The sequence below is a fragment of the Zootoca vivipara genome, chromosome 8 (genome assembly GCF_965207765.1).
Source record: "Zootoca vivipara chromosome 8, rZooViv2.hap1.1, whole genome shotgun sequence".
Taxonomy (NCBI): Eukaryota; Metazoa; Chordata; class Lepidosauria; order Squamata; family Lacertidae; genus Zootoca; species Zootoca vivipara.
Window position 1 is genome coordinate 53225230 of NC_142591.1, and position 18622 is coordinate 53243851.

An 18622-nucleotide genomic window follows, 5' to 3' on the forward strand; every position below is an offset into this window, starting at 1 on the left:
ATCTTTTCCATCAGATGAATGTAGTATGAGATATTGGTTAAAAGACACTAAGTCATCCCAAAAGTGCAGCTGCCCCTAAGCTACTGGCTGCTTTATGAGAGCAAATTACTTTAAAGTCATTGCTTACAGTCTTTTGAACTATAGGAATGTTCTAATCAATCAGTCATCACGCAGCAATTGATAAGTAATGAATGATCTTGAGTGATCTATTTCCCTATTACTTAAAGCTATTTTTCTAATGAACAAATGTTCATGATGTCACATCCTGCAGCTACCAGATACTCCCTTCTTTAGTAGTGAATTAACTTAATTAATGTGGCTGAGAAAGCAGATGATGTATTTGTATTGAATCCTTGGAGTTAAAACTCTTAGCACCAAGCAAAAGCATTTCTTTTTTGTGTGCTATCTGTTTTCTTGATAAATCTCCATTTATATATAGGCAATTATTTAAAAAGCAAATCTACACATAAATCATCTTCTTAAATAAGGATGCAATAATACACTCATAATGTGCAATTCATTAAACCAATATTAACAAATGGCATGGTTTCATAGCCTGCAGTTCTAACCCCGGGTTAACTGAAAGTAATGTTGTTGTATACTTTAAATATGGATTGATATTTTGGCACATAGGTTGTATAGAAGTGAAAATAATAATTCAATAGCAATAAGAATAACAATGTTAAAACAAATTCACCCAGCTCACCCACCCAGGTTTCTCCTAATGTATACCATCACCTCATAGGCTTACTTTTCATCAAAATTGGGGTATGATTTATCTTAAGTGAATGGAAACAAATTTTCCCCTAGTAAAATAGACTTTGCTTTATTCAAAGCAATATTCACAGCAATATTCAAATATTCTTCCGTTTGGTTTTAATTAATTAATTAAAGGTAAGAATGATTGTTATATAAAAATATTAGATTGCAGGTAACCAGAATATTATACGTTTCTTTCACGTGTACTCTTACTTGCCTTTTCTCTAAACTAAAAAGTCCCAGAAACTGCAACCTTTCCTCATAGGGGAGTTGCCCCATATCATTTTGATTGCCCTTTTCTGAACCTTTTCTATCCCTGCAATATCCTTTTTGAGGTTAGGAGACCAGAACTGTACTCAGAAGTCCGAATGTAGTCACACCGTAGATTTGTATAACAGCATTATGATACCTGCAGTTTTATTTTCAATCCTTTACTTAATGATTCTTAATTATCTTCATTGAGATGCTTTTGTGATTGGGGTGGGGCACAGAAATAAACAAATGCTCCCTTGCTGATTGTATTTCTGATGCTGGGGAATCACATTTTACTCAAAACTGCCATTGTTAGATGTCAGTATCCAACAGAATACCCATCTTGGTTGAGACCACTGTGCATAAGGAGATGTCCAAGTGCCATGGGCAGCCGCTGGATAACGGCTGCAACATCACTCATTACAGGTAATTGACTAGGGAAAGTTCCTTCCATTGCTTAAAATAAAATGGTCATCTGTTATCCCCTTGGCTACAAGGATTTATTGAGACAAAATGCCTCCTTCAAAATGCTTGTTTTCAGAAATGTAAACTATTATACTAGGGCAGATGTACACTCTGGGAAGCTTTCCAAGTACTCAGTTGGCTGTATCTGTATTTTGAATTCTTAGAAAAAGTATTTATAAAACCTGAAGTGGCTGGGGGCAGGAACCAAGAGAATGAGCCCCGGCCGCGCACTCACTTAAGTCAGTGAGCCACGCCCCCCCCCGGAGGTCCGGATTGGACGCGCCGGGGAACGCCGTGCCAATGGCTGGGAGGATAGCAGCCATTCCCCCCTGCCAAGCATGTGAAGGGCTCATGGGTGCCCACAACCTCCCCTCCTGCTATGCCAGAAGGGACTTTGTGTGGCGATACCCAGATCCCTCCTGGAGTAAATAAAGACACAGGACACGTTGAATAAGGTTAATGGGCATAAAAGGCCACAACTTTATTGGTTACGGATGTAGCAGCAGCCGCCCTGTGGAATGCCCTTCCATCAGATGTCAAGGAAATAAGCAGCTATCCTAATTTTAAAAGACATCTGAAGGCAGCCCTGTTTAGGGAAGCTTTTAATATTTAATGCTGTATTGTTTTAATATTCAATTGGGAGCCGCCCAGAGTGGCTGGGGAGACTCAGACAGATGGGCGGGGTATAAATATTATCATTATTATTATTATTATTATTATTATTATTATTATTATTATATGATACAGCCTAATACTACACATCTTGTTTGAATTAATACTCAGCTGGTTCTATGCAATTGCTGAATATGATCAGTCACTATCCTGTCTTCTAATGTGATAGAGATGTGGAGTAGAAAAGTGTTGATGTTTCTAACTTGGGAGTCTTCTTAAATTTGTTTAAAGGGCTTGTGTATAATATATGTGCCTGTCATTCACTAATGTTTTTAATGTTAATGGTAGGCAAGTGATATTGGGGGTTAGTAGCATCAGTGTTATGGAGATGATATTCATCTTGTTGCAGACTGAAGTAATGTTGATGAGTTTTTTCTAATGGATATCAGACTTCATTTAGAATGTTGTTCAGTTTTGTTTTCAGTTTTTGTCTATGGGTAAGGTTGCATAATCTTGCTTTTAACAGTAGCCTTGATACAAATGTTGAATGTCGCATTTTTAAAAACAATTTTTTAAAAGCTGTATTTTGACATCTGTATTTTGACATCCCGCTGCCCGCCTGGTGCCGTCTCCCTTCTCCCTGGCTGGCTGTGGGGCGGGTGGAGGGAAAGCCCCAGAGCCGCGCAAAGCGTTTGGCTGGCTTTCCCTCTGCCCGCCCCACAGCCAGCAAGGGAGAAGGGCTGATCCTGGCGCCCCCTTGCCCCTGCCGTTCGAGGAGGGAGAAGAAGGGGTCGGAGCAACCCGAAATAAGGCTGCTCTGATCCCCTCCTCCCCCTCTGCAATCGCCGGGGCGGGTGGAGGGAAAGCTGGCAAGGGAGAAGGGAGTTTTCCTTACCCCGCTGTGGCCCCTCCCCGCCCCTTGGCCCCGCTCCTTGCCCCCCTTGGCCCCGCCCCTTGCCCCCCCTAAGTTTTATCCTGGCTACGCCCCTGAAACGATTAAAATAACAATCTGACCATATGCATATTCAAACTAATTACAAAGAATCCTTATCTATGACGATGGCACCCCATATTTCCAATGACCAATATTTCTTTTTAATTTGTGAAATTTTCCCTTGATTACACATTGAGCAAAAAGAATGTAGTAAAAATCCTTGACCTAATTACTGTACTGTGATACAGTACTTTGAACGTCATTGTAGGATATTATAAATTTCATATTAGTCTTAACAAATTTTAAAGGTTTATTGAGTAGGGATTGATATATCACTCTATTACAAATTTTACATGTGTTCCTTCATAAGTCTGTCCCATCTCATTTCTGCATTAACCTGTGATGTTTAAAAAATCCCAAATGAAAATTTATATTTAAATATCGACTTAAATACAACTTTTTTCAATCTCTGTCTGCATATTTCTAAATATATAGTGTTTTCAGTTGCACATTTCTATGCACTTTGGTATGGGCTGAGCCAAGAATTGCATTTAAAACTGCAGACCAAACTAAATTCTCTCTCCTCCAACCCTATGAGTGAACCACCAGAAGGAGGGGTACTGTATATCAAATTGAGCACACATGTGTGAGGTGTAGGCCACATGCACTCCAGTGGCCATTGTTTGTTATGGATGTGAATGTTTTGGATTTTAAATGGTTCTATTTTCCCATTTTCAGTACTGTACTAGAGTGATCCCTACATCATCAGCAATGCAATGGCAGCATATATATTTCTTAAGGTGGTTGTTGCTCTGCATTGCTGTTTCCGCATTATTGTGGGAATAGTCAGCCACCAAAGGGAATAGCTAAGAGTAGTTTATATCCAGCTTCTCCATACTAATGACACTGTGCAAGGGAGGAGAAATATTCCGTTGTTAATAGCACTACAATGCACTATTAAGTGATGAGAATCTAATGAGTCAATCTATCATTCTAATGAGGCCATCTGATCTGAACACTTCGCTGTTGAAGGGTTCATTTTCTTCAATGGGCTTTATTCCAGCAGATCATTATCATCATTTTATATAATTTATTTAACACTATGACACAATGGGCACTCTACAACATGTAAAAGTAATCCAGTTAGCCAGCTCATGAGGGGAAGAGGAGAGAATAGGAAGCAGTAATACAAGTGTGTGTGTGTGTGTGAGAGAGAGAGAGAGAGAGAGAGAGGAGGGATGCATGCATGCATGCACGCATGCATGCATGGAACAAGTAGCAAAGAAATAAAGGATAAAAGACCACAACTGAGTAGAAGGAAATGTTTTCAGCAACTTTCTAAAAGCAAAAGCAAAAAAGTGCTTGCCAAATATTCAAAAGAAGAACTTTAGAGAGCCATTTTGCAGGTCTGTAGTCTACAGCAGATGTGCTCCTTCAGATGTTGCTGAATTACAGTTGCAATCAGCCCCAGCCAACATTGCCAATGATGGTGGGAGTTGTCATTCAGCAATATCTGGAGGGCCAAAGGTTCCCCACATAAGGTTGCCAGACTCAATAGAGGACAGGACTTCTGTGCCTTTAATTGCCCTGCTCTCTTTTGAGTCTGGAAACCTTAAAGAGAAACCAGCAGACCCTTTGTTTAATTTCCAAGCAAAGGGTCTGCTGGTATCTCTTTAAGATTACCAGACTCAAAAGAGAGCAGGGCAATTAAAAGCACAGAAGTCCTGTCCTCTATTGAGTCTGGCAATCCTATGACCCCACATCTTAGTGAACACCTGAGTACAGCTTATGCAGATGCAGTATTTCCTGTTCTTAAGAGACTAGGTACATATGTTTGTTGCTCTCTCCCTTTAGTTTTCTGTATTAACCATTGTACAGTATTAGGTCTACGCTGAGGTTAGTGATAGCCATGGTTAATGTTTCAACTCAGCATTCAAAACCAGGAATGATAATGGGTTTGGAAATTTTCTCAGCATTAACTATGGTTGGGGTTACCGTACCATCAGTACGGACTTTGTGTGCTTTATGGTGTTAAAGTGTCAGAGAGCATGCAAACTTAGCATATGTTCTCAATTTCATGTGAGAGATCAGGAAACTTTACATCAGAACCGGGCCTATACTGTATGTCAGAAAGATTTCACCCTTCTTCTCTCTTTGTTTGTTAGGAAACTGACCTCATGACTTTTAACATCTCAATGCACCGATCCTGGTGGCGAGAACATGGACCAGGCTGCATACGAAGAGTGGTGCGTCCTTCAGCTCCTGGGATGTTAGATGATTTTTCCTATGTCTCTGTGACAGGCTGCATCATTGACTTCCAATACCTAGAGGTCATTCACAGCGCCATCCAAATATTACTCTCTGTAAGTCACTGTTTGCTGAACAAATCAGATTGTTCCATTCTTAGGTTGCCACTTTACACAATTTACATATTGCCATAGTAGTTTGTTCTACTCAACAGCCTTGATATTGCCTTAACTCAAGTTTAAAAAGAGGATATGAAAGCATAGAAGATGTCACTATGTCACTTTAAAAAAAACCACCTATTTTGGATTATGATGTGAAATGCATTTAAAAGATTGTGCCAATTTTTAAATTAAAATCTAAGAACGTTTCTGCAAGTTAAGGTCATTTTTATGGGACCACAGTTTCAGATTGTGGCAGATCAATGGAGAAGCTCCGTACTTCTGGCATCCATATCCACCATGGCTATATGGCTAATAGCTGGGAGCAGCAGAGATACTTCTCTTGATTTTCAATTTCTCTTTCAGTGCCAAAGATTGCACCTGCCTCCTATAACACTTTAATGCTTGTTTATGCATATGCTTTATGTTTTGAGCTTGTCAGGAAAACGACTTTTGCCTAGAGGCAAAATTGAAGGACTCGCATATGAAATCATGTGCACACACATTTGCATGACTTCCTGCACAAGTTACAGGTAGGTAGCCGTGTTGGTCTGACGTAGTCAAAACAAACAAAGTAAAAAAATCCTTCCAGTAGCACCTTAGAGACCAACTAAGTTTGTCATAGGTATGAGCTTTCGTGTGCATGCCTATGACAAACTTAGTTGGTCTCTAAGGTGCTACTGGAAGGTTCCTGCACAAGCATATCCGCAGAAAGATAGGAACGCACTTTTAATCATTCATGCAAACTACATGGTCTCGTGCATTTGTGGGAGGGTATGTGCAATTATTTCCTTAGAATGCAGAAATAATCCTTCATTTCATTGGCACTGGCTTCCTTTGGGAAACATGCACATCTGGCCCAGGAATAAGCCTGCTACTAGGAATGGAAGAGAAATATTTTCCACCACCTGCTGCAAATCCTCCTGAAGAGGAGGTAGCTCAATACAGCTGGTGATGTCTATGCAGGTGGATGGGGATTTTTTTTAAAAAAAAAATCAGGTTTGATTAAAGTAATAAAGGATTCCTAAAGTTGTTCTGCAAGGCTAAGAAGTATGTGTAAGTCCTGGTTTGCCTCATAGACTGGAATTTTTTGTGTGTTTTCAGTAAACTGAGCATGTTGGTCCCTTGGCATAGCTGCAGTTTTCAACTATGTCAAGTAAAATGTATATGCAAAAATGGGAAAGTAATCATGTCTAAATGTGTTCATACTGTGAGTTGAAGTTCTCACCCATATTTAGTCCAATTGATGCGATCATTTTTGTAGTGGGCCCTTGATTCTTCTTTGTATTTACTTACCTGATACTATTTTTGTTAGTTTTAAAAGCTAGGTCATTTGTGAGAAGGGGAAAAATAGATAAGGTAATAATTAGCAAAGCATTGTAAGAAATGAACCCATTTAGAATGGGTAGGCATTTTGTCCATGTAATATGGTTGTCCATAGTGCCTTATTATCTAAATTATTGTGAGTCATTGTACCAATTTGCAAATGAAACCACAGAGACCTTGAGTGGGAGAGAAGACTCAACAGGGTCCTTCAAATAGCCAGAAAGAGCCTTTTTTTCTGGGGAAAGCTTCAAAATATCAAAGCAACTGAATTTAGAAGTGTAAAAAGTCATCTCTAGTTGTCAGTTACCTGTAATTGCCCATTAAGAAAGGAAAGTGCTTGATTATGCTGGGGCAATGGTCTCTTTGCCCTTGTAGTGTATGTGCTGCTAGACAGCTAACTATCTAGGTTAACCTCTTCTTTTCTAATTCTGCCCAATGAGTCGGAAAGTCAGTGCCATGTATTATACATGGGACCTTAGAGCAGCCTCTACTGCAGAGCTTTCCAAACTGAAACCGGAGAATTTATTAGAACTAAGAACTGAAGTGTCTACATGCAGCAAAGCAATATTTGATATCAGCAGACTTTCAGATTTAACCGTGGAAAACTATGGCTGCAGATCTACTGTGTGCAACTGTTGGCACTTATTGTCTTGTTAACTTTGAATGGGTATGGTTTGGCTTTATACAAAATTAAATGCAGGAATAAAACTCACAATAATGAGCCTATTTGGGTTTTATTTTCATGTTTGCTAGACTAGCAGATGTCAATTTGGGGTTAATAAAGAGATCCGTCACTAATTGTTTAATTTAAACCATTGGTCAGAGCTAAAATCCAGGGCCATGCAAGGAATTAAGACAGGCAAAAGGAGGTACTTCTTATGTTCTAGTATGATTGTTTTAAATTGGGAAATGGATTTTTGTTGTTGTTGTTTGTGATTTAAATATTACATCCAAGTTAAAATATCCATAATAAATCTAATTTAATGCTTAACCTCCCCCACAAAAAGATACATTTTTAATAGGCTTTATAAACTTCATAACAATACCTTAGATATTCACAGCTTAATTGTAAAAGCCCGGTAATACAGAATCCTCATTTGTTAAAATGAAAGCAACTTTGCTATTCCTTATTTCTCATAGATTCAGTTTATCAGGAGTTTAAATATAAATGGTTTGGCCCTTTAAAAATAATGAGATTATATTAAATAGCCATGCTATGGATCTGTTTCTATTTTAGCCAGTAGATCATAACCACCACTTAAAAAAGATTTCTTCCCAACTGTTTTCAAAGCATCTGCCAGGCATTGATTATTTAATGTGAGGATGAGCTATGACATTTTGTGATCTTAAATGCTATTTCATCAGAGGGAAAACTAATTTAATTAGCAACCATTTAATTAGCAATCTTTAGCACAGCAGCCATTAAAATGAGGACCATGTCAATTATTAATCAAATGCTAGTTACAGGTAGGTAGCCGTGTTGGCCTGCCGTAGTTCATACGAAATTAAAAAAATTCCTTCCAGTAGCACCTTGGAGACCAACTAAGTTTGTCATTGGTATGAGCTTTCGTCTACATGCACACTTCTTCAGATAATCAAATGCTGTTACTTGTGGGTTCAACAGAGATTTATGAGTCAGAACTATATGACTCAGAACCTTCAGTAAAAGGACTTTATATCAATTTTGCAGGTGACCGAAAAGGGGGGGGGGATAGCCAATTGGGTAAGGAAAATCAGTAGCCTCATTCTAATCTGTAAATTGAGCATGATAGGTAATTAATGTTGCCACTGCTTTCTTAAAAGCAATACGCAGCAATTCAGTGTTTGGGGATTTGTACACAAAATATGTTCCTCGTTACCCTTTTAATTAAGTTTAATTACATCTGTTATGTTTGTTGGCTACAAATAACAGGCCTAGGAAGAGCTCAGGAAAGCAAAACAGCACTGCACAAATAGATTGCCATGAAAAAGCAGAACAAAAGACCATCTAAAATGAAACCTTGTATTTATAATAGTTCTGGTGAAAAGACTTGACTGACAGTCACAAGAATGACTATTTCATTTAGCCGATGGGTTTCTGAGAGATTCATTAGCAGCTTGGGAATGTGTAGATTGAAAACTGCTGATGTGTGTGTTTTAAAAGTCACAGTCTTTAGCAATAAAGCTCTAGCTCTACAGGTCCCTATTAAGTCTTTTACAAGCAAGAATTGGTTTCTTTTTGCTTCAGCTTTACTACATACCAAATAGAACTTTCTATTACATGCAACTAAGGTCACATTTTTAAAAAGAATGTAGAATAATAGTGATGATGAATGAGTTGGACTAGTTTTATACACAGCTGCCAAGTTTTCACTTTTCTCGTGAGGAAGCCTATTCAGCATAAGGGAAAATCCCTGTAAAAAAGGGATAACTTGGCAGCTATGTTTATAGGGTGATAATTGTTATAATCTCCCCACCCATGTGTGTGTGTGTGTTTGTTGCAGACAAAGCCACAGTCCTGACATTCATGTGCATATTTACTCAGGAGTATGTCCTACTGTGGAGCAAGTGAGCATTGGACTGTAGCTCTAGCACACCTAGTGTATCAAACCCAACACACATTTCATCTGTTTCACAGACAGCAAAGGTGTTCAGAAAAACACTTCTAATAAAAATAATTCAAATGTTTTGAGCTAGTGAGGCTCTTCCTTGGGGAACTTTACATCATTTCTCATGACTTAAAGGAGGAAGGGTACCTCTTTTTACCCCAAGGGCCACAGTCTCTTCTGGGCTACCTTCCAGGTGTCACATGAGAGTAGTGGTCAGGACCAGAGACAGAAGTGGGCAAATTTTTGTACAGTAGGCCAGGTATAGAATCTTAAGATTCTATTGGAACGGTCTCCCTTGGGAGGTTGTAGACTCTCCTTCATTGGTGGTTGAAGGAGAGGTTGGCTGGCCATCTGTCACGTATGATCTAGTTGAGATTTCTGCATTCCAGGGGGTTGGACTAGATGACCCTTCAGTTCCCTTCCAACTCTACAATTCTATGATTCTATGATATTTGGACCCCAAGGGCCATCTGGTCCAGGTCCTGCAATGCAGGAATCACAGCTAAATCACAGCTTGACAGATTACCATCCTATCTCTGCTGGCAAACCTCCAAGAAGGAAAGTCCAGCACCTCCCCAAGGGAGACCATTCCACAGCTCTTACTGTCAGAACGTACATTTAGTCAGAATCTCCTTTCTTGTAATTTGAATCCATTGGTTCGGGTCCTATCCTCTGGAGCAGCAGAAAGCAAGTTCACACCATCTTCCATGTGACAGACCTTCAGCTATTTGAAGATGGCTGGCTGTCATATCACCTCTCAGTCTTCTTTTCTTTCCATGCATTATCAGAGTTCAAAGGACTCATTGCAGCCAATCAAAAACACCCAAGGAAGGTGCAAAGCAGGACCAGTAAGCCATATGGCTGGGGAGTGGTTGTGATCCAGGGAGGGTCCTAAGAAAAATCAGATAAAGAGACTTCTAGAGCTGCATTTGTCTCCTGAGCCAGAAGTTTCTCATTCCCACCACCACCACCACCTGTTGTCCTTTGTGTTAAATATTTAGGACAAAGCATGTTTATTATCTAGAGAAAATGGGTCTTCTGGTTCAGATGTTACTTTCTGTGTACACTGGGGAAAAGGCGTAAGGAAGCATGCAAGTCAAATACAGAATAATACGTCTGATCTAGCGTAGAGGTGAAAATGGGGCAGGGGAGGGGGCAAGGCCAGTACCTGCATATGTGATAAAGGAAATGCACTGATGAAAAGCCACCTCCACGTGTGTCTGCACAGACAGGACATTTTCTTTTTCATCATGAAGTGACTTTGTATCTTCTCAGCTCTTCTGCTAATGCCTCTGGAATGAAAGTAACCTCACACTACTGAAAGGAATCTTTGCTCTTGACTGCAAAATCTCAAGTGATTCAGTGGCGTTATTTTAATCTTAAAAGGACAGGAAAAAGTAGAGCTGGGACTAGCATTTCAAAATTCATGTTACTGAACATGTGCCTCGCTCTGGCTTCTCTTGGGGTTTGTGCAGCCCTTACTTGTGCTCCCGTTGAGGTCTGCTACTAGGCTCTGCCGACCTGATCTATCATAGAATCATAGAGCTGGCTGCTGGTAATGAAAGTTATATTACCTCCAGTATTAGAGATGGTATACACCTGAATGCCAGCTCCTGGGGATGAAAAGTGGGAGTGTTCTGCTTGTGAGTTTCATGTTGGCATCTTGTTGGCCACTATGCCTGACTAGAGATGCCTTTGGCCTTTTCCAGTAGAGACCACCTCATATTCTTATTAGGATTCTTGTAGGCTGTCTAGTTGAACCCATTTGATGCAGACAATCCAAAGTTCAAGCAAATGGCTGCTCAGCCTCTGCTTTGAAAACTCCAGCAAGGGATACCCCACTGCTCCAATTCTAAATAATTGACAAAATTGTCAAACTTTGCGTGCCATCAAGACGTTTCTCATAATGTTCAGCCAAAATCTGCCCTCTTCCAGCTGAAGCCCATTAGATCTAGACTTGCCTTCTGGAGTAGTGGAGGGCAGGACTGCCTGTACTGTAGAGTCCCCACCAGCCCCCACCAGGTACCGTTTTGTAGAATGCTCTCCCCAGGGAGCTTGCCTGGCACCTACATTGCATATCTTTAGGCAAAAACGTTTCTTTAGCTATTTAACATTCTGTCCTTTTAAATGTGTTGGTGGGTGTACTGGTTTTGTCTGGGTTTTTATGATGTGTTTCGTGCTCTCATTTTGTATTTTTATGTTGTGAACTGCCCTGTGCTCTTCAGATGAAGCATGGTATACAACCTTTATTAAGAAGAAGAAGAAGAAGAAGAAGAAGAAGAAGAAGAAGAAGAAGAAGAAGAAGAAGAAGAAGAAGAAGAAGAAGAAGACCTTTTTAAAAAATAATAATAATCTGAAGTTGGCAACCTCATATGTAGGTGACCTGTTCCTTAGCACATTTGGGAGGGTTATCTGACACTTTGAGGTCCATTCATCTAGTAAAAAAAGATAAAATGTATTTTGACTGTGGTATTCAATTCTTCTTGTAAGAAAGATGTTAAATATTTCAAGTGGATTGGAAGGTAGACTGGGGCATAAGAAAATTAAGGAGGACGTTTGTATGATAAATACATGCTGAGTCTTTTATGGGAACTGAACGTTTTCAAAGGACGAACTGGGTGCTTTGATTCTCTCTTTCCTGTAACAAAATTAAAAATGCAAACTGAGCAAGCAGAAGAAGAAATTCTCCTTACATTTGCAAGGCAGCTTTGAAGCCCCTGTTGCAGTGCAGCCACTCTTATGATCAAGCATCGCTCAAAACAAAGATAAAACAGTACAGTGGTGCCTCGACTTACGAATTTAATCTGTTCTGAAGTCCCCTTTGTAGGTCGAAAAATTCGTAAGTCGAAAAGCACCACTGGAAACGCGATTTCCCATAGGAATGCATTGGAAACAAAAAAATTCGTAAGTCGAAGCAACCCCATCTAAAAATTCGTAAGTCGAAAAAACCCTATCTAAAACCGCCGCGGTTTCCGTTCGGATGTCAAGAAATTCGTAAGCGTGCGGCCCTTTGCCCCATTCGTAAGTCGAAAAATTCGGTTGTCAAGTCGTTCATAAGTTGAGATACCACTGTAATACTTTAATGAAGCATTGCCTGTGCCTATAGCATATGCAAAGCACTTCCCTGGCAAAGTGGTACATGTCTCTTTGCAGAACTAAATCTTTTTAGTGGGGATTTCTTTCATTCTTGGAAAGAGAGCCTCTTGAGGAAGAGAATACCAATTCTGATTTGTGCTTCTTTCTGCCGTTCATCTCTCATATTTCTCTGCTTCCAAACTTTGGCTGAAATCCGCATTTCAGGCATTTTTCTTAGTTGATGACTTTTCTAGTGCTTAGAATACCTTTGCCTAGTAATTGAACTACAGCTGTGTGGGGAGCAAGATCAAACACACTGGGAAGGTTTGCATCTCACATGCAGTCGGAACATTTATACCTGTCAGGAATAATGGAGTCTTCCAAGTGTTCTAACCATGCCTATGTTAAATTAAATTCATGAAGATATTAGGCCACTTCATCTCCACTTTCTTTTCCAATATTAGAAGAAGAAAAATCCATAACAACCAATTGCATTCCCCATCCCGCTTTTGGGGATACCCAGATCACTGCAGCAGGATTCACTTGTAGCGATTTTTCTACTGTTTGGAGTGTGTGTGTGTTATTTTTTACATTGAGAAAAGTTCCATCTGTTCCATCATATAATTATAACATTCTGTATACAGTATGTGATTAGTAGTATGCATTTCAGCCTTACATTTCAGTCCCTCCTTATGCACCAAGTCTTGTTCTCCCCCAGCACTGTTATTTAACAGAAATGCACATTAATGCATTCACACATGTAACAAGTCATCTAATTTGTCTCTGAGGTGTGCACTTTTCCCAAGAGTGTCTCCTGTGCACATGGCAGCATGGTGCCGGGGGTGGGGTGGGGTTGAGCAGGCAGAGGTAGATTAAGCTACCTCATTTGGCTATGAGGCAGGGATGATGTGATAATCATATATTAGTAGACATCTAATGAGCACTTCCAAATGTGCAATGATTCTTGGCAACTCTGAGTGGGGATCTGGAGAATAGAAACAAATGACTTCTTTACACATGAGACTTAAAGCAGCTCTTGCTTCAATTGATTTGTAATGTGAATGGTAAAAACAAAACAAAAGCCTTCATTGGTCGGAATGCTCCTTCCATTTAACCGAATCCCTCTCTTGCACATCCTACATTGATAATGATCAGATGTGAACATCAGCAGCACCAAGGAGGTGCAGAGATAATTTGCTCAAAGGAAAAGCTACGATGGTCCGGCCATTAGAACTCAATGTGGAAAACTCAGTTTGAAATCTGTCCCCAGCCATGAAGCTTGCCAGGTAGCCATGGGTAATCCATTGTCTCCACATGCGACTGTATTCTTGTAAGGATCAAATAACAGCCTCTGTGTGTGTGTCACCCTGTGCTCTATGGAAGGGCAAGATGCACATGTGCTAAGTAAATCAGTGTTTGAGAAATCACCAGCATGAGCAGATCTATCTCAGCTAAGGGACTTTATACAAACAACAAATAACATTGGTTCCTTTTATCTAACAACTGAAAGGCAAGACCACCCTAGATAACAAGGTAGATGTTGGTGAACTTTAGGAAATACATATTTAATACACATTCTGTATTAAGTTCTATCCACAATCTCAAGGCAGTTTTTGTTAACTTCGTTATTATCCCCCCTCAGGGATTGGATTGTCCATTCCCACCACAATATACTGTATTTTTTCGTGTATAAGACTAGTTTCCCCCCCCAAAAAAGAGTCAAAAATTAGGGGGCTTCTTATGCATGGGGGTGTCTTATAGATGGAAAAATATAGTTTTAATGAACTGGTCTAAACTACAGAGCCTAGGGCTTGCCAATCAGAAGGTCTGCAGTTCGAAACCCTGTGACAGGGTGAGCTCCCGTTGCTCGGTCCCTGCTCCTGCCCACCTAGCAGTTTGAAAGCATGTCAAAGTACAAGTAGATAAATAGGTACCGGGCTTCCGGGTTCAGCGCCAGCGCCGATCGGCGGGGTTTCGTCTCGTCTCCGAGAAGGCCCGTCCCTGCTAGGAGTGGGGAGGGCAGCGAGAGCGACGCTGCGCCCCTTAGAACCCCGGGAAGGGCGTCCCGGGGGCAAATTTGCTCGGCAGAGCCCCAATCCGGACTCCCCAACCCTCCGGCTAGCTCTAATAAGAGCTCCGGAGCGAGGAGGGTAGAAGTCGCGGGGGCCATTTTGAGCGGCAACGTTATTCTAGCGGGGAGAAGCTTCAAGCCGAAGGCGGAGAGCGCTGGATTCTTCCGAAAATAAAATGATTGGAAATAAGACTGTAAGTAACCTCACGATTTGGATTATAAAACAATTTGGATCTGGGAGAGAGGGGAGAAAAGAGGAAGCCACCCCCCCCCACGGCAACAAAAGAGACAGTAAATAGAAACCCGAAGCCGTAAACAGAAGATTTGCAATTCAAAAGGATCCCTCAAAGGCATCAAAGAGAATCTCCCCTAAATGCAGGGTGAAAGGGGAGAGAGACTGTGGTTGTGAGTGCCCTGCAGCAAGAGGTAAAGACTAAGAAAAACCTTTCTTTTCCTCGGGAGCCGGCAGCCCAGACAACCCAGTGAGTTGATCAGGATTTATAAATCAAAGTTTTATTTCAATTTGTATTTCTGGACTTTGTGGAAATTTTTTTCTGGTTTTAAATGTTTGTCAAATGTGAGTTTGAACTTTATTTTTAATAAGATTCGAAGAATGCAGCCAGCTTGTTAAAATGGAGTCGAGAAAATAAACTGCGATCATATTCCACCCCATGTGACAAGTTTTGACCTTGGCTGGATTGAACTATGTCAACAAAAAAGTATTCGCCTGAGTTCCAGCGGTCTGTTTTGACCTTAATGTGGGAAGCAAGAATAGAACTATGTCAAGAGGAGACACAACGGCAAGAGTTACAGCAACAATTTCAGATGGTGATGGCAGAATATGATTTCTTAGAAGATGAAGCTTTTGAAACTGAGGATGACGAATGTGAGAATGACAATGATGGTGACTGTGATTTGGAAGGAAAAGATGAAGATGAGGACTGTGATGATTTAACACAAAATGAATCCCACCATGGAAAAAATGATGACTTTACTCTACAAAAAGTTGGATGGAGTGCCTTTCCTTTGAGGGGGGCACGATTGGTATTACTGGAATTTCAGAATGCCCACAGGGTAGAAGGAAAAAAATATGCAGAGAAGAGAAGAAACTCAGGGGTCTTGTATGGAGGCCTGGATGGCAAAAGACTGTAAACAGGGGGTGGGGTGAAGGGAAAGTGAAGTTGTGATTATAAGGATGGATTAACAGGTTTATAACTGGTCTGCGGATTATGGAATTTGCTGGATTGGGGGGGTGGAGCCGGTAATCGGGGATGTAAGGTTGAATTGGGAATAGTTATAGTTTTAAAAGTGAATTGATTTTGGAAAAATGTGATAATATGGAGGCTTATAGAGGGGGTAAAAATTAGGCACGGGAAGACAAAATGGGAGTTTGATTTTTCAGTGATTTGGAAAATGATAATAATTGATTTATAAGTAGTATAAAGTACAAAGGTGTATTTTTTATAAAATAAGAAACTGTTGAAGATGATAAAAAAGGGATGAAAACTGGGGAAGGGGGGAGGGTGGGGAAGCCCACACAAAATATGGTTCAATAATTATGAATGAAAAAAAGATTTTTTCTGTTTTGCATTGTTTTTTTTATTTTTTCTCTTTTTTGCTTCTCTTTTTTCTCTTTTTTTCTATTTTTGTATTTTTTTCTGGTATGACAATAGATGGTTGGATGGATGACCTCCTGCGTACTGCCCTGGTTTACTAGAGCTCCCTGGTGGCAGGGGGGGGCTTTGGGGTCAGGGGAGGGGGAGGAGGACAGAAATCCAAGCATAAAATGGACCATCTCTGACTGTTCACATACATGGGATACTTCTGTGGCAGGGGAGGACCCATGGGGGGGGTGGGAAGGAGGTGGAAAAGGTGTTTATGTATGTACCGTCTTTTTTCTGTACTTTGTAAAATTAATAAAAATTATGTTTAAAAAAATAAAAAAAGATAAATAGGTACCTTCCAGCAGGCTTAGTCATGCTGGCCACATGACCCGGAAGCTGTCTCCGGACAAACGGCAACTCCCTCAGCCTATAGAGCGAGATGAGCGCCGCAACCTCAGAGTCGTCCGTGACTGGACCTAATGGTCGGGTACCTTTACTTTTTATCATTTAAGGGACTGAACTGTTCATTTTTTGAGGGAAGTGCACCTCTGTCCAAAACATTAGCAAAAAATGAGCAGTAGGAGTTTCCGTGAACTCTAGGGTACATTTGGAGCATCAGAGTTTCACAACGTAGTATCACTGAACCACTGGTGTGCATGGCATGTTAATTGTAGCCCTCTTGAAGTGTTCAGCTTGAAGATGCAAGGAAAGAGTAGGTAGAGGAGTGGGTGTCACCCTCCTGCAAACACACACAATGGTTCTGGGTGCAACCCCTCCACTCCTAACCTTTGCAGATTTAGTGCATGGGTCAGAAGGGAACTTGCAGACCCCTTTCCCTTCAGCACTCTTCTAGGCCTCCTTGCACTTTGGAAACTTCCCTTATCATGAGGACACCCTGTTTCAAGAAGGCTTGCAAGCATGTTCTAAGGTACTTACAGGTCACCTTCAGCTCTTTGTGGTGCCCACATGAAAACTGGGGTGGAGTAGGCATGCCTAGTGCACATGCTAGGCATCTCCATGTGCCTCCTTGCCTCTATGTATTTTTGCCCTCACATATTCAGGCTGAATGCCTAAAGAGGGTTAGCGTTACAGGTAGGTAGCTGTGTTGGTCTGACGTAGTCGAAACAAACAAACAAACAAACAAATAAATAAATTCTTCCAGCAGCGCCTTAGAGACCAGCTAAGTTTGTCATTGGTATGAGCTTTCATGTTCATGCACACTTCTTCAGATACAGAGGGTTAGTGAGAGTTAGATGCATAACTATATTGTAATTTTTTAAAAAATGGCACAACTTATCCACAGGACAAATGCAAATCTATTCCAAGTTTGGATATATATTGTTCTGCTTCTGACACATAATAAAATATCATCAATATTAGGAGACTTTTCCCTGTTACAAAGCAATTCATATATTTTTTTAAAAAAATGAAACATCCTTTCCAGTACTCAACATTGTCAATTCTCTAGTCCAGGGGTTCCCAAACTAAGGCCCAGGGGCCGGATGCGGCCCAATTGCCTTCTAAATCCAGCCCCCGGACGGTCCAGGAATCAGCATGTTTTTACATGAGTAGAATGTGTCCTTTTATTTAAAATGCATTTCTGGGTTATTTGTGGGGCCCGCCTGGTGTTTTTACATGAGCAGAATGTGTCCTTTTATTTAAAATGCATCCCTGGTTTATTTGTGGGGCATAGGAATTTGTTCATTCCCCCCCCCCCCAATAAAAATATAGTCCGGCCCCCCCCCCCAAGGTCTGAGGGACAGTGGACCGGCCCCCTGCTGAAAAAGTTTGCCGACCCCTGCTCTAGTCTCATTCATCAACTGTGGCTCTCAGGTTTCAAGATAATGGCCCACTCTGCTCTTGATAGGATGCTTCAAAGGAATGCAGGAAAAACCCTAGTAATTTGTTCAGTAATCTGCCTAATGATCCCATTATGCTTTGCTTTGTCCTAAATGTCTTTGCTGCTTTTAGAAAACACAGGGAACAGCAGTGAGTTCTAAAATGTTGTTAAAAGCATTGATAGATGGCTACAGTTTCAGCCCAATGGATAAGTCAGTGGTCTCAAATCTATGCTAAGTAGCTTCTCACTGTCCATTTCTAATTAAGCCTGACATTTCTGAATTAAATAATATCAATACCTGCTGACATTTTTCACCACGAACCAAAGGATATAACTAATGAGGTGCTTTCAGAGAGACTGCAGGCTCCTTAACTTGATTGTCCTATGCCAGTGTGAAGAGAGCACTTGGCAGCAGATTCTTGTGCATCTTCCTACTTTAGATTCATTCTAATTTTGATTTATTTCCTTTTGAAAGATAAAAGCTGTTGTTGAATCGTCGACAGTTACTATGGTAATGCAAAGCCAATGTGTGTTTTACACCAGCTTTCTTCATTTTTACTGTTTGGTAGTATTTTTAGCTTCAATTCCATGCCTCATTTGCATGTCATGCTCAGCCATAGTTAGCATTAACCATGGCTAAGATTGAGGTGCCTCATAGATGGTCACTTACACTCAGCTGTGACATAACAAG

At 40.6% G+C, this 18622-nt stretch overlaps 1 protein-coding gene across 4 annotated transcripts in view; it reads left to right on the forward strand.

Annotated features, from left to right (window-relative positions):
* The window catches only part of NKAIN3 (sodium/potassium transporting ATPase interacting 3), a 197385-nt gene that overhangs the window by 124568 nt on the left and 54195 nt on the right, over positions 1 to 18622 (forward strand). For all 4 annotated transcript variants that reach the window (XM_035126230.3, XM_088675578.1, XM_088675579.1 and 1 more), the window contains exon 4: positions 5188 to 5385. In XM_035126230.3, coding sequence (XP_034982121.1) covers positions 5188 to 5385 — 198 coding nt within the window. The remainder of the gene's footprint in view (positions 1 to 5187; positions 5386 to 18622) is intronic.